General features: G+C 40.4%; 1 protein-coding gene across 12 annotated transcripts in view; it reads right to left on the bottom strand.

Annotated features, from left to right (window-relative positions):
* The window catches only part of PCNX1 (pecanex 1), a 159729-nt gene extending 138907 nt beyond the window's left edge, over positions 1 to 20822 (bottom strand). For all 12 annotated transcript variants that reach the window (XM_082733350.1, XM_082733343.1, XM_082733351.1 and 9 more), the window contains exon 1: positions 20530 to 20822. In XM_082733350.1, the coding sequence (XP_082589476.1) occupies positions 20530 to 20682 (153 nt within the window). In that variant the 5' untranslated portion in view covers positions 20683 to 20822. The remainder of the gene's footprint in view (positions 1 to 20529) is intronic.
* Positions 20823 to 21394: the final 572 nt, after the last annotated feature.

The following is a 21394-nucleotide window of genomic DNA, read 5'->3' as shown; positions in this document are numbered from 1 at the left end:
GCAAAAAAAAAAAAAAAGGCAAAACTAAACAAAAAATGTAGTAAGACTAAAAACACTATGAAAGAAAAATATGTACATATATAAAATAAGGGTTACCAAAAGTACATAGCATTCACCTAAGAGCCGATAAAACAGAAACCAAATACACCAGTGGAAACTTAAATTATGAAAAAGATGGCATTTAAACTATTAAGAAAAATATATGAGATGGTTTAATAAATTAGGCTGACTGGGACAACTGCCTGTCAAAAAAATTTTTTTAACCAGATGTTCACACATTACTTACAGCAAAATAAATTTCAAATGGGCTAGACTATAAAAATTATTAGATGTTTGCAATTATATTACAAAAGACTAATCTCCTTAATATGTAACAGTGCTCAGATATCAGTAAGAAACAAGCTAAGAGAAAATGGATAAAGCACGTGAACTCTTCACAGAGAAATGAAAAAAACTCCTAAGCTTATGAAAAGCTGCTCAAACCCACTCAAAGTAAGAGATATGCAAATCAAACCACTCTAAGATACTATTTCTTACCTATGAAAACAGCAAAACTATGTGAGGCTGTGGCACATGTGAGCACGAACATACTCTCATGTATTGCTTCCAAGCATGCTAGGTGAGGAATACAACACCTTTGAAGACAATTTCACAGTATCTTTCAAAATTACAAAAACATTTATTCTCTGAACAAGCAATCTCATTTCTAGTAATTTACCTTAATACTATACCCGGACACATGAGATGACATTTATACAAATTATTTACCCCAGAATGGTTTGTGTTAGCAGGAGTTGGCAAACAAATTAAATCTCTATCTATAAAACCTGTATTTGTAATATATAAAATATACAATATATACTAATATATATGTTATGTATGCGTTATATATAACATATATAAAACATATATATACATTATATATGATATATAAATTAAATATATATGTATATATAATATATCCACACAATGGAATTCTATACAACTATTTTAAAAAAACTGAACCCAACAAACAAAAATCCAGGACCAGCTAGCTTCACTTGGGAATTCTACCAAACATTTAAAGAATACCAATCCTTCTCAAACACTTCCAAGAAAGAGAAAAGGAAGGAACAGTTCCAAACTCATTTTATGAGGCCAGCATTACCCTGATGCCAAAACCAGACAAGGACACCACAAGAAAATTACAGACCTATATCCCAGATGAACATAGATGCAAAAATCCTCAAGAAAATATTAACCAAATTCAAAAATACATTAAAAGAATTCTACAACATGACCAAGTGAGATTTATTCCACTTGATGCAAGAATGGTTTCACATCTGCAAATCAGGGGCGCCTGGGTGGCTCAGTTAAGCATCTGCCTTCGGCTCAGGTCATGATTCCAGAGTCCTGGGAGAGAGCTCCCCATAGGGCTCTCTGTTCAGCAGGGAGCCTGTTTCTCCTTATCCCCCTGCCTGTTGTTCCCCCTGCTTGCACTTTCTGTCAAATGAATAAATAAAATATTTTAAAATAAAATCTGCAAATCAATGTGATAGGCCACATTAACAAAATAAAGGATAAAATCATGTATCGGCTCAACAGATGCATAAAAAGCATGTGACAAAATTTAACATCCATTTATAAAATTCTAAAAAAAGTAGATATAGAAGGAACATATCTCAACATAAAGGTCTTATATAACAAGCCCACAGTTAATACTACACTTAAAAATGAAGACCTTATATAACAACCCCACAGTTAATATTATACTTAACAGTGAAAAGCTGAAAGCTTCTCCTAAAAGATCAGGAACAAGACAAGCATTCCCCTCCTTACCACTTTTATTCAATATAGTATTAGAAGTCCAAGCCAGAGCAATTAGGTAAGAAAAAGAAATAAAAGGCATCCAAATTGGAAAGGAAGAAATAAAACTCACTATTTGCAGATGGCATATTATATTTAGAAAACCTCAAAGGCTGTTTAAACAAAAATACCCAAAAAACTGTTAGAAGAAATCAATGAATTCAATAAAGTTGAGGATTTAAAATCAATGTACAAAAACGTGTTCCCTTTTTAAAGATTTATTTTTTGAGGTGGAGGAGGGAGCGCACAGAGGGGCACAGGGAGAGAATCTTCAAGCAGACTCCCTGTTGAACACCGAGCCCAACAGCGAACTCAACCCCATGACCCGATATTATTAACTGAGCTGAAACCAAGAGTCAGCCAATCAACCAACTCAGCCACTCAGGCATCCTTGTAATGTTTCCATACACTAATAACAAGTTTTCAGAGAAATTAAGAAAACAAGCCCATTTACAACTGTACCAAAAAGAATAAAATACCTACGAGTAAATTTAACCAAGGAGGTAAAAGACCTGTACACTGAAAACTATTAGACACGATGAAACTGAAGGCAAATCACAAATAAATGGAGAGTCTATGCTCACGAGTTGAAATAATTAATATTGCTAAAATATCCAGGGACACCATGGTGGTGCAGTCAGTTAAGCGTCTCACTCTTGGTTTCAGTTTGGGTTGTGATCTCAGGGTCATGAGACTGAACCCCGAGTTGGGAGACTCTCTCTCCCTCTCCATTTGCCCCCCCATGAATCTTTTCTAAAAAAATGCTAAAATGTCCATGCTACCCAAAGCAATTAGACCAAAGCAATCCCTATCAAAATTCCAACATCATTTTTCACAGAAATAGAAGAAAGAATCCTAAAGTTTGTATGGGACCATAAAAGACTCAAAGGAGCCAAAGCAATCTGGAAAAAGAACAAAGCTGGAAGCATCACACTCCCTGATTTCATTATAAAGCTGCAATAATTAAAACAGCATGGTATTGGCACAAAACACACATAGATCATACAACAGAATAAAGAGCCCCAAAATACACCCACACATATATGGTCAATTGATTTACAACAATGGAGAAAGGACAGTCTCTTCAATAATGGTTTTGAGAAAACTGGACAATCAGGTGCAAAAGAATGAAACTGGACCACTGCCTTACACCATACAAAGTAACTCAAAATGGATTAAAGACTCAGAAACCTAAGACCTGAAACCATAAATCTCCTAGAAGAAAACATAGAAACTCCTGGTGAGGTTTTTGGAGGGGTTGACACCTTAAGCAAAAGCGGTGAAAGCAAAAATAAACAAGTAGAACATCAAATTAAAAAGCTCTCCACAGCAAAGGAAACCCTCAACAAAATAAAAAGGCAACCTGCTGAATGGAGAAAATACTTGCAAATCCTATATATGATAAAAGGCTAATATTCAAAATACAGAGAGAACTCCTATAACTCACAGCAAAACATCAAGCAGATTAAAAAAAATGGGTGGAGGACCTGAATAGACATGTTTCCAGAGGCATAAAGATGGCCAACAGGTATATGAAAAGGTATTCAGCATCACTACCAGGGAAAGGCAAATCAAATCCACAAGGAGATATCCCCTCCTACTTGTTGGGAGGGTTATTATCAAAAAGACAGGAAATAACAAGTGTTGACAAGGATGTGGAGAACAGAGAACTTTTGTGCACCACTGACAGGAATGTAAATCGGTACTATGGAAAACAGTATTGTGGTCTCTGAATAAGTTAAACATAGAACATATAATGCAGCAATTCTACTTCTGGGTATTTATCCAAAAGAAACAAACACTACCCTGAAAAGATATATGCACCCCTTGATTCACTGCAGCATAACTTACAACAGCCAAGACATGGAAACCAAACTAAGTGTCCATCAATGAATGAACGGATAAAGAAATTATATATATATATATATATATATATATATATATATATATATATGATTGAATGTTACTGAACCATAAAAGAGAAGGAAATATTGCTATATGCCACAACATGGATTGACCTTGAAGGCACTATGCTAAGTGAATTAAGTCAGACGGGGGGGGGGGGGGGGGGGGGGGACTAAAACAACTGAGCTCATCAATACAGAGAACAGGCTGGTAATTACCAGAAGTGGGGGTGGGGTGATAGACAAAATGGGTGAAGAAGGTCAAAAGATAAAAATTTCCAGTTTACAAAATAAATAAGTCATGGGGATATACTCTAAAGTTAATAATATTGCATTGCATATTTGGAAGTTGCTAAGAGAAAAAAGGTTTCACACGAAAAAATTATAATGCTGCATGGTGACATGTTAATTATACTTATTGCGATCATTTCACAGTATCTACAAATATTGAATTATGTTGTATACCTGAAACTAACATAATGCTACACATCAAGTATATCTCCAAAAAAAAAAAAAACAAAAAAACCCAAAACCACTGAAGAAGCCCTTTTGGTACTGATGCACATATGTTTAAGATATATTAAGCATGGCGGAACAATATATAGAATACCGTAGGTGGGGGAATTTGAATCTGTAGGTTGTGGTGAGCTTCACAGTGGTTTCTTATGGGAGATGGTGCAGGTGGAGAACTGGGAAGATGGTGGGCTGGTATAAAAGGGCAACTTTTTACCACCTTTAGAGTAGTATGTGTGGTTTTAATCTAACCATGCAAATTTATTCCCAAATTTAAAAAATTAGATGAAAACAGGGATTCCTTTTTTACAAACTTTTAGCACAGAAGGGCCTCATAAGCATGAAGAAAACTAGTAAATGTGGCTACTAAAAAATGTTAAGTTAGTATGTTCAAAAAACGCAATTACAAAGTTAAAAGACAAAGTAGGGAGAAAATGTAATACATGACAAAGAGCTGATACTTATAGGGCTCTCAAAAATCACTTAGCACAACAACATGACTTTCAAAAAAAGATAAAGGATACAGGAAGCAATTTAAAAAACATAAACGTCTGGGGCACCTGAGTGGCTCAGTGGGTTAAGCCTCTGCCTTTGGCTCAAGTCATGATCTCAGAGTCCAGGGATAGAGTCCTGTATCTGGCTCTCTGCTCAGCAGGGAGGATGCTTCCCCGCTCTCTGCCTGCCTCTCTGCCTACTTGTGATCTCTCTCTCTGTCAAATAAATAAAATCTTTAAAAAATATATATACATACATATAAATGTCTAGTAGGCATATGAAAAGACACTTGAACTTACTATTAAAGAAACAAATTAAAACAAGATGCCATTTCACACTATCACACTGCAAAAAATTTGTAATAATCAAAGTTGATGAGAAAAAAGGGAAATAGGTCCTTTCACACTGGTAAAAATATAAACTGGAATAGCTTTTTTTGAGGTGTAATTTGGCAACATCTGGGTGAATTTAAATATGTGTATTCTTTGACCTAGCCATTTCTTTTCTAGAAACTTAATGCTGTACACTCGCACAAGCAAGAGTTTATATACACAAATGTGCACCACAGCACTGCTTGTTCTTACTGTGGTCTTTTGCTTTGGATGATACTTTTATTATGGACTGTATATATGCATACAGTTTCTAGAGATAGTATTATTTTCATGATAATACCTAATGGTGGTTTTTTTATCTGGAAAGTGAAATGCTCAAGAAATATACCATACCAGGTAAAAAGCACTATGTAAGCACACTATTATCAGTACTATACAAGTATTGATACTGATAATGCAGGCTACAGCCTGAATTACTTATGCAGTAATTCACTCACTGCTGGACAGTGCAGATGACCTAAACCAACAACCTAACCAGGAAACAGTAAGGTATTTTCAGACGTTCACAAAAAAAAGAGTAAGACCTCCCAGGCTAGTAACTGTTAACTTGAGGTGTCTATCAGAGTCACACATATAGGCATTTTCTGTCAGTACATTTAGGGGTTGCTGTTTTTCAAAATACACATATCCAGAATCTCCTCTCTGGTACTGATTTATCGGAATGAAGCAAAATAGAACCTTGGGCAAGTTAATTCACAGGATTAGATAGTGGGTTTGGGTTCTTTTTTTAAGAAAGTTAACATCAGGGCGCCTGGGTGGCTCAGTGGGTTAAGCCGCTGCCTTCGGCTCAGGTCATGATCTCAGAGTCCTGGGATCGAGTCCCACATCGGGCTCTCTGCTCAGCAGAGAGCCTGCTTCCCTCTCTCTCTCTCTCTCTCTCTCTGCCTGCCTCACTACTTGTGATTTCTCTCTGTCAAATAAATAAATAAAAAATCTTAAAAAAAAAAAAAGAAAAAGAAAGAAAGAAAGTTAACATCAGAGGCGCCTGGATGGCTCAGTGGGTTAAGCCTTTGCCTCCAGCTCAGGTCATGATCTCAGGGTCCTGGGAAAGAACCCCGCATCTGGTTCTCTGCTCAGCAGGCAGCCTGCTTCCTCCTCTCTACCTGCCTCTCTGCCTACTTGTGATCTCTGACAAAAAAAAAAAAAAAAAAGGAAAGAAAGTTAACATTATCTCCGTCCCATGTATCACCTATAAATAAGCCTGTGTCCCATGCTACACGCCAGCAATTCTCAAGTAGAGCATCGTGACAGACACTAGTAAGGAACATAAACTCAATAACTTGCTTTACAAATAAAAAGCAGACTCAGGGTTATCTCTACAACAGCCTCACTCTAGCCTGAGCTGTGATACACGTTTTGCTGCAAGAGAAGGAAAAAAGAGATGAATAGTGAGTGACTCAGACTGAGCAGAGGAGTGAAGGGCATAGTTTGAAACCAACCCATGGAGAATTCTAATTCTCCTCAACCTATTAATAAGCAAAAAACTATAAGTTATAATTAGCTGAAAGCCACATGCCCATGCCTAAAATAGTGAGAAGAGCTATGTGGTGCATTCTGTGATATTACAATGACTTTGACTTTCCTTATTTTATGTACCAATACAGTTTCAATAAGAAAGCCAAAATAGACACATAATGAAAGCTTGAGTAACAGTGACCTGCATAGTATGAAATAGGAACAAAAATGATGCCAGTAAAATCTGTCAGTAGATATGTAAGATTACCCAAACAAAGGAAAAGCAACAATACATATTTTAATTTGTAAGTTCTAGAAACTATAACTTTGGACAATAAAATAAAGGTTAAGTTTGCAGGAACGACAGAGAATAGAAAGGAAAAAATGACATCACAATTAGACAAATCCATAATGTAGGACATTCTATAAGATAATCAGCCTTCAGGTGCCTGGGTGACTCAGTGGGTTAGGTATCTGCCTTGTTGTGATCCCAAGGGTCCTGAGATCAAGCCCCTCATCAGTCTCCCTGCTCAGCAGGGAATCTCCTTACCCCCTCTGCCCTACCCCTCATTTGTGCGTGCTCTCTCTCTAGAAAATAAAATCTTAAAAAAAAAAAAAAAGATAATTAGCCTTGAGTTTTTAAAAAGTCAGCTGAATAGGGAAGAAATGATTAACACTAGATCCCTGGTTTGGAAAAACTAGCTCTAAATGACATTTTCAGGATAACTGGGAAAGTTTGAATATAAACTAGATGTTAGGTATAAGAGAACTATTAATTATCTTCAAAATGGTAGAAGTGTTAGGAATACAAAGATGAAACCTGAAGCATTTGGTGGTAAAGAGTCATGATGTATCAGATGCATACATGTGTAAGAGTGTGTATACAGATATATGTACAGATATCCATCATACATCAGTATATGGTTGAAGCAAATATGATTTAAGATTTTTATTTATTTGAGAGAAAGCATGCATGTGCGCTAGCAGGGTGAGGGCTGGAGGGGGAGAGGGACAAGTGGGCTCTGCACTGACCACTGAGCAGAGAGCCTGCGGGGCTCAGTCTCCTGACTCCGAGATTGTTACCTGAGCCAAAATCAAGAGTCAGCCTCTTAACCACATGAGCCACCCGGGTGCCCCATAAATATGATTTTTTAAAAGGTTCATAATTGCTGAATCTAAATAGACATATGGATGAACATGTGTTATTCTTTCAACCCTCTTGTTCATATGAAAATTCATGTTAAGAAATTTTTTAAAAATTACTCAGCTTACTCTTCAATAGCACATACTGCATATTTTAATATTCCTGTGGCATAAAGGACTGAAAAAAACATATTTTGATAATAAAGTATAATTTTATTAGATCAAGTAAATTTATTCTCACTTTTTTAAAAAGTCTTTAAATTGAGGATTTTCTTACTAAAGTGCCCCAAAAGCCCTCTTTATTCCCTTGCAAAGTTCACTTGGTTTCTGTCTTAAGGGCCTGTGATGCTTGTGGAAATGACATGCAATGCTTCATCTGTGGCATATGCTGTGGCATCAATAAGATACTGCAAACGATAATGGTATATTTGGGTTCTTTTTACCTATTTGTTTTTTATGTTTTCATTTAACCATTCCAGGTAACTTATTCAGAAGCAGTAATATTATGGGCATAAATGCTATTGTGTGAAGTTTAAAAAATAATTCACTGAGGAAGACTCAGTATGTTGGATATACTACAATAAAAGTCTTTATAACAGAGCAAATCACCACACCTCAGAACATATTCTCTTTTAATAAACAATCTTTCCTCCAGAACAAAGATTCATTTCGCTGGTGGGAAGATATGGGATCCATTGCGCCAGTTCACATAACAAACCTCATAAAGGCCCTCCCGCAAGGCCTGCCACAGTGCCCAGTGTACAATAAATGTTTTCAACGTAGAATTATCCTTTGCATAAAGACTTTCAGGAAATATCTGCATCCTCCTTCCAATTCCTGAACACTGAATGACACATAAGGAATTAATCATATTCTACCCTGTAATATGGTTGTGTATTTGTTTCATGGCCTCTAATTTATAAATTAGGAAGAACAGCAGTATACAGGAAGCTGAGACACTGCTGTCCATTTTGCATGAATGATGTCTAAAGCCACTGTCATCTTTAGGATTACGTCGTTTCTTACAATTTTTTGTCTGTGAACTATCTCAACTTTAAAAACAGTATAACACAGGTTAATGGTCAATGCATGATTCAAAAATCATTCAGAATACACTGCTCTTGTGTCCATCTCAAGTGTACTGGTCCCAGACATAAAAACTTTTACTAATTTTTCTTATAATAAACAATTTGATAAGTAGTTATAAATCGTAAGATTCCTTAAAAAATAGAATCCCAACATGGTAAAGGAAAGCAGGAAGAGAACCGTATTAACAATGAGGATATGAAATTCATAAAGATTTTTTTTTTTTTTTGACAGACAGAGATCACAAGTAGGCAGAGAGGCAGGCAGAGAGAGAGGAAGGGAAGCAGGCTCCCTGCTGAGCAGAGAGCCCAATGCAGGGCTCGATCCCAGGACTCCAGGATCATGACCTGAGCCAAAGGCAGAGGCCTAACCCACTGAGCCACCCAGGCGCCCCGAGGATACTAAATTCAATTTAGTATCCTGGATTGGATCCTAAAACAGAAAGGGGACATTAGTGGGAAAACTAGTGAAATCTACATAAAGTCTATAGTTTGTTAATAGTACAGTACCAGTGTTAATTTCTTCATTTTAGTAAATGCACCATGGTTATGTAAGATTTTAATATTAGAGAAAGCTGGGGAAAGGGTATACAAAAACTCTCTATACTATTTTTGTAACTTTTTTGTAAATCTAAAGCTATTTCAAAATACAAAGTTTTAAAGATAACTTCAGTGGTTGAATCTGTTTAGTTTATGTCTAGACAACACTCAGGGAGTAAGGAAGGGTAGGAAAAGGAAAACACCCAGATACATAATTCAAGCTTCTCAAATCTGTGACTAATCTTCCTGCCTATTCTCAGCACAGTTGGCACTCAGGGTTCTATTTGGTCTGTACAAAGCTCTACAGAATAGGACTTTTTTTTCCCCCTAAAAACCTCAAAAGGAAATGGCTTGCCTTTCCCTAGGTTTTTTCTTTCTTATCATAACACAAAGCAACAGAGACTAGCACCAGCAGTGCAAGTTTAAAAAGAAGAGAAGGGTTCTAATGATAAAAGAAGAGAAGGAAATTCTGAACTATTTTACAATTCTACCAAAGAAAGCATTTGACCAACTTTTTCAGAAAATAAGCAGAGCAATCAGAATCAGTAGCTACTAATTTTACTGTAATTTGGTAAAGTGTGCCTATATATTAAAGACAGATGACAACAGTAGAAAAATATGTGTTGCAATCTGCCCTTTTCCATACCATTAGTCAATGCCATTCTTGTGTTACTCTTCCTGGCTATCTCAAGTGTCCTAGCCCACCTACAGAATAACTCTCCGCCCTCCCCGGCTATGCAGAAACACAGGAAAACCATCTGATTTACCTCAAATTAGCTAACAGGAAGAAACAATCAACCTCTTCTCAAAAAAACATTCTGCTTTTTTATCAGTTGCCTGCTATGAAAATTATCCGACTACAGAACATGGGAAAGAGAACAAAGATGTTACGTGATACACATCAGTGCTATAAAATCCTTTATCTGTACTGAGTGTGCATTAAGTATTTCAAGAGAAACTCTAGTGTCAAAAACAGAATATTACTGAAATGACTTTATTTAACATTCTATTGAATAAGACATTTACAACAATAGCACCCTGTTTGGTAAAGTATTGAGTGGAGGTGGGAAGTACTCTCAACACTGGTTTGGGGGGTTTTGGGGAAGATTTTATTTATTTTTGAGAGAGGGAAAGAGAGAACAAGTGGGAGAGAGGAGGAAGGGCAGAGGGAGAAGTAGACACCCTGCTGAGCAGGGTGCCCAACACGGGACTCCATCTCAGGACCTGGGATCATGACCTGAGCCAAAGGCAGATGCTTAACTGACTGAGCCACCCAGGTGCCCAGTCTCAACACTGCCAATGAAAAACTTAAATCAGGACAGCCTTTTGAGAGGGCAAGTTGGTTTGGTTTGGTTTTGACCATTTTCTTCTTTTCAAAATACTCTCTTTCCTGGACTTCTGTAACAGATCCCTCTCTTCGTTTTCCTCTTGCCTTTCTTGCCTTCTTTGCTGATTTTTAACCGCTCATTTTTAAGGCCTTGGAGTTCTGTCTCTCATTTTCTTTATAATGAATTACACTTTTCCCCCAGATCTTATCTACTTGTGCCCTGGGGTTTATCCCCTGTAGGTGACAACTATCCAGAGGTGATAACTTATAAGTAAATTTTACCCCAAATTTCTCTCCTGAACATTCCTCTTCAACAATCTGAACTCATGCTCTTCAAAGGTTTCCCCAAAATTGCCCGGCAACCCTATCATCCCTTGCTGGTCAGTTCACTTCCCCACTCTGCAAAAACCAGGATAGCCTTTCATCTTCTGGAAATCCTCCTCAAACCTTGAATATCCTCCTCCCCTCCCCGCTTACTCTCAACAGAAAACACTGTATTTCAAGGAGACCATCAAAATTTTTAAAAACCTCCCTCAACTTTCAGCACCAACTGTTCATCCCCTTTTCCACCAGCATTCCTCCTCTCCGAGGATGATCCCTTACGACCTGCGCTCTCCGAACCATAAACCTCTCCTGCCTTCTCGGGAGCCTTGCATTATTATTCAGCATTCCCTCACTATGTTCTCTCGCAATATAAAGATTCACTCATTGTAAACTGCATGGTTATCAAACACAAATATACATATTCCTTAATAAGTCTACTTGTAGGAATTTATACAAAAGACTAACACAAAGATTTAACTGTAAGAATATTCACCCTAGTGTTTTCTCAACAGCTAAAAATTACAACCTATATAACTAATAACGGAAAATTATTCCATACACTATAATACATCTATACTATGACCTACTACAGAGCTATTAAAACTGTTACTTTTTTCCCCACGTGGAAACATTTACAATTTATAGTCAAGAAAAAATAGAAGGCTTCAAAACAGTACAAATTTCACAAACCCATTTTTGTAAGAAAGAAGCATAATACATATTTATAAGCTCCAAATACACTCTGGTTACTAAAATGTTCAACAAACTGGGTGAATGGGATTACAAGTGGTTTTATTTTCTTCTTTTTACTTACCTGTAATTTCGGAGTTAGCAAAAAAACCCACGAGTATATATATAATATATAATATAATACACACACACACACACATACATATACAATTGAACAAAGATTCTACTACACTGATGGAAAAATCTAAATACTAAGCAAAGAGAAGTACACTATTAAGGAGCACAAAAATTGAAATGAGAGGATAAAGTATACAATTATCATTAATTCATTTTAAATTAAAACATGTTCTTATTTGGGGAGAGAAGATACTTTTAATAATTAATAAAGTTTTCCAGTTTCTTTTGAGTCCTCATAAAACCTACCCTCATGATGGGGTGACACCTTTTACATAAAGCCAAAAAGTGAAAGAAGGTCCTCTCTACAGGAGACTAGATAAAGATGAATAAACTCTAATACGTTCATACAAAAGAACACTGCTCATCAGTAAAAAAGGAACAAATTACTGATATATACGACCTGAATAAATCTCAAAAACATTATGCTGAATGAAAAAGGCTTACACAAAGGTAATGCTAAATGACTCCATTTAAATGAAGTTCTAGATAGGATAAACTAATCTACGATGGGGAAAAAATTCAGAATAGGGGTGAGTTGACTGGGAAAAGCAAGCAGGAAGTTTCTGGGCTGACATAAATGTTCAACAACATAAGTCGTACTACACAGGTGCATGCATTTATCAAAATTCAAAATTCATCCAATGGTTTACTAGGATTTGTGCCTATTAGAACTCTAGCTAATGATATGCACGCTGAAATGTTTAGGGTGATCTATAATGGTGTCTACAACTTACTTCGCAAGCATCCCTCTTTTAAAATAGGTCTTAATACATAGAGGGATACAAAGACACACAACATGTAATTTTAAAAAAGATAGGAGCCAGGTGGTGGGTAAAATTCTCTCAACTCTTCTCTATGTCTGAAATTCTCATAAGAAAATACTGGAGGGGCGCCTGGGTGCCTCAGTGGGTGGGGCCTCTGCCTTCAGCTTGCATCATGATCTCGGGGTCCTGGGATGAAGCCCCGCATCAGGCTCTCCGCTCAGCAGGGAGCCTGCTTCCCCCTCTCTCTCTGCCTGCCTCTCTCTTCCTCTGTCAAATAAATAAATAAATAAAATCTTTTAAAAACAAATGAATAAAATAAAATACTGGAAAATTTTAACTTTCAGTAAAATACTGGAAAAATTTAACTTTCAGCAAACTATGTGGTTAAATATATGTATTTGAAGGCAGGAAAAGGAATAGAAACATTCCTAGTTCTTCAATTACCAAATGATTTAACAACTGGGAGTAATTTCTCAAAAGGTAGAAAATATTCCATCTTTAACAAGACACTAAAAGATTTTAGCAATCAATAGCCATTTTTGTAAATTCACAAGCATTTCTACAAGATGACAAATATGGCTGCTTTCTTGGGAACTTCATTTGTAAACTCTCTTTGCACAATGTATTCTTAATTTATTATAGGTGACATAATAAAGAGACAAGAGTTATAAAAATGTTATAGCCAGGGGCACCTGGGTGGCTCAGTAGGTTAAAGCCTCTACCTTCAGCTTAGGTGATGATCTCAGGGTCCTGGGATCAAGCCCTGTGTCAGGCTCTCTTCTCAGTGGGGAGGCTGCTTCCCCCTCTCTCTGCCTGCCTCTCTGCCTACCTGAGATCTCTCTCTGTCAAATAAATAAATAAAATCTTTTTTTAAATGTCATAGCCAATTATGGAAACAATTGCATATACCTTAATACTAACTGTATGTTAGGTATGAAAAGGCACAGGATATAGGTCAAAACAGACCACCAACTATTCATCAAATTTTTTCCTAAAGGACATAGAAGATACTTATAAATAATCCCATTTAATTGTTAACTTATAATACAATAATTTACCTAAAACATTTTAGGAAACATAAGCTGTTTTAGTCCTATACTCATCATAACAAAATCTTGTTTACATATTTAAAATATTTTTAAATCTTTGCAAAAAAAAATGACATGAGGGCCTCAGAAAAATCCTTCTGAATAAAGGGTTTAACATTCTATAGATGATAAACATCATCTACAGAAAATACAATAGAATAATCTAGAAGAAAAATTGAAATATTCATAAATTTGATATGGATAATTTAGTTTTTTAATATAATCTCTCCATAGATTTATACAGTATATATTACTATATGTATGTGTGTATATATGTTTATGAAGTTGCATATACAAAAAAAAAACATATATGCTACACTCTGAGTGATTTAAGGGCTTTTCAAGAGTTATTCTACACTTGATTTTTCAATAATTCTATATTTGATTTTTGTCATGCACACTGATACTGAACCCAACCCCCAGGTGAGATATAACTCCACCATACAATATGGCCTACCACAATAATTCCCCATCCCCAAATATTCTCTATCAGTTATGTTAATAAGTCTAAAGAAGGTTCACATATATCATAAAAAATTCCTTTAACAAATATTTAGTCATAGCTTCTAGCAGCTAAGCATGAGGACAGACACTGGATACACAATGCCCGCGAGATCACATGATGCCAAGCGTCACAGAATGTACAAGGCACTGGTGGGGGAGAGGTATTAGAGACAGCAAATAAGTGAACAAAGATGTAAGTACGTGTTTATGGTTAAAACCATGAAAGCAAGTTACAGGGTGGAATGACGGAAAAGAGAGGAGAACTTGCTTATGGTTATTAGGTCAGACCTCTCTGAGGAGAGGATATCGAAGCCCAGCCCTAACGACCAAGCAGCAGCCAGCTCTGCAAAGAGCAGAGGTTAGAGTATCCCTTCAGGAGTCACAGCACGGGCAAAGGCCCTGAAGGAAGATGGGCCCCGTAGGCTGAAGTAACCGAAAGTCCAGTGATGTATCTACGGGACACACTGCAGACAACGGCAGAATCAGTGTCATCGAGGCTTTAGTAGACAGACAAAAGAAAAAGATAAACAGTGTGAACTTGGAAGTGGAAGGAAGGTCTGAGATACTCTGGCAGTAGAACTGGTAAGATTTGCTCATAACTCAAGGGGGAGGGAGACAGTATGAGCAACTACATACACAATGCCATGGTGCCATTAACTAAGATGACAGATGAAGAAAACAAGTTGGTCGTGGTGGTGTCGGAAGGGTTAGCAGGGACTCAAGACCAATTTAGACATGGTATCTCTGAGATGCCCGCAGGACAGCCAAGAGGATATGATGAGTAGGCAGCTGGATTTAGGTCAGAGGATGGAACTTAGGGGCGTATCAATCAGGTTTTTTAAACTGGCCTGGATGTCTATAAAATACAAACAAACGGGCCACCCTCCAGATACTCTGGATCAGAATGACCACACGCACAAGCTCTTCTTTAACATGTTCAAGCGATTCTGACATCAAATGGAGTCTAAGAACCACTTATGTAAACAGATTTTAATGTTATATAGTTCATCACCTAAGGATATAGCTCTTTGGAGAAGAAAACAATAAGCAGTAAGATAATGGTTTGACCAATAAATCAAAAGTTATCTAATGTCCTCCAGTCATACAGCATTATAGAGGTAACACGGTTCTAATTGGCCATTCTTTCAAAAAATGGCATTTACTAAAGGCCACTCTGAAGGTGAATAATTTTTTATTTCATAAATATTTGCTTGCAAAATACACATGAAATACCTCACAATGAGTAAATCAAGGTTCAGAAAGGTAGAGAGTCATACCCGAAGGACTTACAATCAGTAAGAGACAAAATTCACAAATCAAGATAACACCAATTACAATCTGCTTTCCACAACACAAAGAAGCCACAAAGCTCATGACTACAAAGCTCACCATCTGTCACATGTCATGTGCAAAAATGATTACAGTTGACCCTTGAACAACACCTGCTTGAAGTACATGGGTCCACTGACATGCAGATAAATACAACACAGTACTATAAATGGAATTTCTCTTATGATTTTAGCACTCTTTTCTCTAGCTTACCTTATTAATTATACCTTATATATATATACCTATATAATAATACATATAACATACAAAATATGTTACTTGACTATGTAACCAGTAAGGCTTAGGGTCAACTGTAGGCTGTTAGTAGTCAAGTCTTAGGGGGTGGGGGAAGTCAAAAGTTACACGTGGATTTTCAACTGAGTGGGGGTTGGTGCCCTTAACTCTCATGTTGTTCAAGGGCCAACTGTATGTACAGCAAGAGCAAATGGGGTAAGTGCCTTAAGAGAAACAGAAGGGGCAGTGAAAGAAGGAAAAATTACTTCTCCATTTTCACTGCTTAATGATTTATAATTGCAGAAACTATAAATTCTACATTTCAAAGTATCCAAAAAAGCTAATAATAGCAAAAGTGTTTTACTTCTATACAGAAAGTCCTGAGACTCTACCTAATTTAACACACTACGTCTTCATAGACTTTGGGTCTTTCATTTAAAAAAACAAACAGGGGTACCTGGGTGCCTCAGCTGGTTGGGTACCTCCCTTCGGCTCAGGTCCTGGGCTCCTGGGATCGTGCCCCAAGTAGGGTTCCCTGCTCAGCAGGAGGCCTGCTTCTCCCTTTCCCTCTCTGCGCTGCCTTACCCCAGCCCCCCCACCCCGGGTTTATGCTCTCCCACACACATGTTCACACTCTCTCTCTCTCAAATAAAGAAAGTCTTTAAAAGTAAAAAATAATTAAAAATTAAAAAAGAAAAAACAAAAACTACCTAGACAGTGGCTATACAATGGCTACAAAAGCCCTTATAAATCCCAGCTCTTTATCTGCCTGACCCCTGGGGCTGACTGACCTCAGGTGTCCTCATCAGTAAAATGAGAACACAGCGTTTGGGATACAGAACCTATTCACTTTCTAGGCACTATCCTTGATAATTATTATTGGAAGAACATACAAATAATCTATAACTGTCAGATTTTATTTTTACATAGAATGCTGGATTTTGCTTCAAGTGTATACGTTCAACCATCTGCCTTAATACAGCAGAACTAGTAATGTTTCTGAATATGCTGACAAATTGGAATACCGAGGTGGCTTAGTCAGTTAAGCCTCTGCCTTGGGTCCAGGTCATGAACCAGGTCCTGGGATCAAGCCCTATGCCCAGCTCCCTGCTCAGGAGAAAGTATGCTTCTCAGTCTGTCCCTCCCCCTGCCTCACATGCGCACTCTCTCTCTCTCTCTCTGATGAATAAATAAAATCTCAGATGAATAAATAAAATAAATGAAAATGTTGACAAATCATCTTTGCTGACTGCCCCTGACTAGAATCAATCCTGACTATAAATTCAAGGTCACTCTGTACTTACCTTTTCACAACAGTTCTAATGCTTGTAAATTGTTCCTTACGCCCAAGCTAGATAGACTTCAAGTTCCTTGAAGGCAGCTGTGTCTTGTACACTTCTGATCATTCAATATCTGCGTGATTACTACGTGCCTGGCACTGATCTAGGTCCTGACAACACAGCAGTGAACAAAGTCAAGTCTCTGTCCTCCTCAAAGCTAATACTCCAATGAGATAGGAGATACTAACATGTATCAATTAGTGATAAAAGATATTAAAAAATAAAAAAAAGGAGGGAAGGAAGGCTAGAAAATACTGTAGGAGCTGGAAGGTTGCTATGTTACATAGAGTTATCAGGGAGAGCTTCAAATATAACTGAATTCTGAGTAAGTGGAGCAAGTCACACAGATATCTGGAGGGTAGGAGTCACAGGGGGTTGGAGGGAGGCAAGCGCAAAAGCCCTGAGGCAGGAATATTAGTTATTATGTGGGAAAAATTCTAAGAAGGCAAAGGGGTGGGGCATAATAGAGACACATGGGAGGGCAGGCTCTGAGAGCAGAAGAGTGCCATGATCTGATTCACGTTTTAAAGAATCACTCAGGAAGAAGCACCTGGGTGGCTCAGTGGGTTAAAGCCCCTGCCTTCAGCTCAGGTCATGATCCCAGGGTCCTGGGATAAGCCCCACATCGGGCTCTCTGCTCAGCAGAGAGCCTGCTTCCCTTCCTCTCTCTCTGTCTGCCTCTCTGCCTACTTGTGATCTGTCAAATAAATAAAATCTTTAAAAAAAAAAATAAAGAATCACTCAGATTTCTGTAACAAGAAGAGAGAATAAAGAATAAAAGCAGTGGGGGTGCCTGGGTGGCTCAGTGGGTTAAAGCCTCTGCCTTCGGCTCAGGTCATGGTCTCAGGGTCCTGGGATCGAACCCCTCATCGGGCTCTCTGCTCAAGCAGGGAGCCTGCTTTCTCCTCTCTCTGCCTGCCTCTCTGCCTACTTGTGATCTCTGTCTGTCAAATAAATAAATAAAATCTTAAAAAAAAAAAAGAATAAAAGCAGTGAACCTCATTAAAACCCTGCAATAATCCAGGGGAGCCAGAATGGTAGCCTGAACCAAGTGAGTGATGACGATGATTAACTGGGCTTGAGTTACGTTTTGAAGAGAGAACCCACAAGATTTGATGAACCGGATGTGAAAAGAGAGAAAGATGAACCAAGGAGATATTTTAAAAAATTAGGAAAAGGGCGCCTGGGTGGCTCGGTGGGTTAAGCCGCTGCCTCCGGCTCGGGTCATGATCTCAGGGTCCTGGGATCGGGTCTCGCATCGGGCTCTCTGCTTGGCAGGGAGCCTGCTTCCCTATCTCTCTCTCTCTCTGGCTGCCTCTCCATCTACTTGTGATTTCTCTCTGTCAAATTAATAAATAAAATCTTTAAAAAAAAAAAAAAGATTAGGAAAAAGCAGGCTTGCCATTAACAAGACAATAAAGTCAGTAAAGCAATTTCCCCAGAACCTAGCAAACTGCCCAACACACAGTAGACACTCAAATGCTTGTGAATTAAATTTAACTGAATAAACTCCCAAAATGAAAGGGTAAACTCAATGTATTGCTTTCTATTTGCTCTAATTTCCTTTAGTAATGTTTGCTAATTACACAAAGACTTAGCCGCTAACACAGTTCACGTGCTTACAAGGAAACATTACACAGCACACAGCAACACAGCAACTAATCCTCACATCTCAAGTACCAGTTTCAGTTTTAAATTTACAATTCTCCTGGATAGAAGAGAAATCTGCTATGAAAGCTCTGTGACAGCCTGAGGATTCTTACACCCGAAGTAATTAACCTGTTCCTTAATGATGTCATATTCCTGGAAGGTAGAGCAGTGCAAACAGAACCCCCTAAGCCAGAATTAATTGAAAATTATAACACTTCATGATCATGATAAATTTTCAGAATGGGACAAGACTGAACAAGTCCCCTAAAAAAATAAGTCATCAGTCATCAGCATTTTTTAATCCTTTTTTTTTTTTTTTTTACCTCCCGCATAAGTCCCTTCAAAACAAGTTTAATGAAAAACTAAAATCCGCCTGAGAATGTGAAATTTCGCACATCTTCCCCCAAGCTGGCACTTTTCCTGCCAATCAGTGAAAAGGAGCTTCACTTAGGGAAGAACTGGTATCCTCTCTTTAGCACTTCTTAGGCGTACTCCCAGACTTTCTAATCCAGCACTCGTACTATACAGCTCGAGGAAGAGCCACAAAGTTAACAGACAGATACTAAAAGGAATTCTAAAATAAAACGTTTTCACCCTGTCCTGCCTTCCGGTTACTTTAAAAACTTAACTGAACCTTAAAAAAATAAATAAATAAATAACTGAAGTTTAAGTATCATCTCTCTTCCACGAGTTGCCCTCATGCCCCACCCTAACCTAATGTGTTAAAAAAAAAAAAAATGCGCGTACAACTTCCAGCGAAAATACAGCGTAACAACCTAGATCATTCTGAGAAGCTGATCGCACTGACTTCAGCAACAGGCAGTACTTCCTTTTCCCTATCAGTAAACGGCCTTGAACGAATCCAAACAAATCTGAAATGCCAGCCAGATTCCCCGTATCTCCCCCGCTCCCTCCCCCCACCCCTACCGAGGCTGGCCTGGAAACACAGCAGCCAGTGACCACAGAGCTGGACAGAAAAGAACCCGTGGTAAGCAAAAACAATGATTTTTAGAGGCAGGGAGGTTAGGAGCCGGGTTGTCCACCACGATCCACTCTGGAGTCCGAGCCGGCCGCCCCACAATCACGTTCCCAACAGAGCCGCGCGCGTTCCCCTCCCGCTCCGAGGGCCCCCGCACGCGGATTAGAGGCGAGGTGCAGAGCAGAGCGAACCGCCTCGGGTGAAGGGAGTGCCCAAGGGGTGCCCAAGGGGTGCCCGGGCGCCCGGGGAACGGAGCGCAAATAAGCACGCGTGCCAAGGATGAATGCGGCGTCCCTCAGGACAGAGTGCTCAGCGCCTGCCACAAAACGTGGAGGGCAGGGAGCCCTAATTGGGCTTCCCTCCCGGGGGGACAGGCTGGAGGGGCTACAGGTTCAGGACCCCCTAAGGCCGGGCCCAGAAGGCTACTATTTCCCCGTAAAAGGGTGGGGCACACGGGGGAGCCAGGTGGGGGCTGCTGCTGCTGCTGCTTCGTCCCTCCTGTCATCACCGCCACAGGGGACACCCTAAAGAGGAGACAGTGGGGACTCGGTGGGGGAGGGGAGCACCACAGCCAGTGGGGCGGCGGGCCCCGAGGGGGCGGCGGGCGCGCGCCGGGGAGAGGAGAGGGCGCGACCCCGGCCGGGAGCCCGGGAGGCGCGAGCACCCGCCGGACTCGGGAACGCCAGCGCTGCCGGGTCCCCGACGAGGGGAAGCGGGAAGGGGCCACCCTCCTCCCCGCCCCCACACTCACCATGTAGAGGGTGAAGGGCAGGCCGAGCAGAAAGAGCCACAGGTAGAGGTGCAGCGCGTTCACGAAGGTGGCCTGGTGCGGGTCGTAGTACCAGCCCCCGCTGAGCGCGGCCCACACCCCCTGCCGGAGGATCTGCAGCGTCTGCGACCCCATCCCCACCCGGCGCCGCCGCCGCCGCCGCCGCCGCCGTCCCCGCCCCGGCCCCAGCTCGGCCTCGGTCGCCGGAGCCCGCAGCTGCCCCGTCTATCCCCCTCCGGAGCTCCCGGAGAGCGGGCCGGCGCTCCGGCGGTCGCTAGGGCTGCTGCAGGAGGAGGAGGAGGCAGCTAACGAGGAGGAGGAGGAGGAGACCGAGGAGGCGGCGAGCGGCGGGGCGGAGGAGAGCGGAGAAGAGGAGGAGACCAGCCTCCACAGCGCCGCCGCCATCTTGTCTCCCAACACCCGGAGCCAGAGCCAGGCCCCCGCGCCCGCGGCCCGCCAGCGCCGCCGCCGCCGCCGTCGCCGCGACCCCCGCCGGCCACCAGCCTCGGACCCGGCGGACTGGGAGGCCCGGCGCCCGGGAGGGACCCGGAGCAAGCCGCGCCCCCTCCAGCCCCTCCTCTCCTCTCCCTCCGCCCCCCGGGCCGGCTCCCCGCGGGTGCGCGCGGCGCTTCGGCCACCGCGGGCGCCTCCTGCCGGCGCCCGGGAGAAGCGCGCGCGGACGCCGACGGGGCCCCGGGGGCGGGCTCCGGGACACCCCTTTCTGCGCGGGGAGAACCACCCTGCCAGGTGCGTGGACCGGTCCCCAACGCGAGCCTTCACTCTCCCAAACCCTGTCTCTAGAACCTCGTCAGCATCCTGGCCGACGTTTTATGATGTTTATGGAACA

The sequence above is a fragment of the Mustela nivalis genome (assembly GCF_964662115.1).
Source record: "Mustela nivalis genome assembly, chromosome: 6".
Lineage (NCBI taxonomy): Eukaryota > Metazoa > Chordata > Mammalia > Carnivora > Mustelidae > Mustela > Mustela nivalis.
The sequence above is the reverse complement of the archived record's forward strand: the minus strand, read 5'-3'. Positions and strand labels throughout refer to the sequence as shown.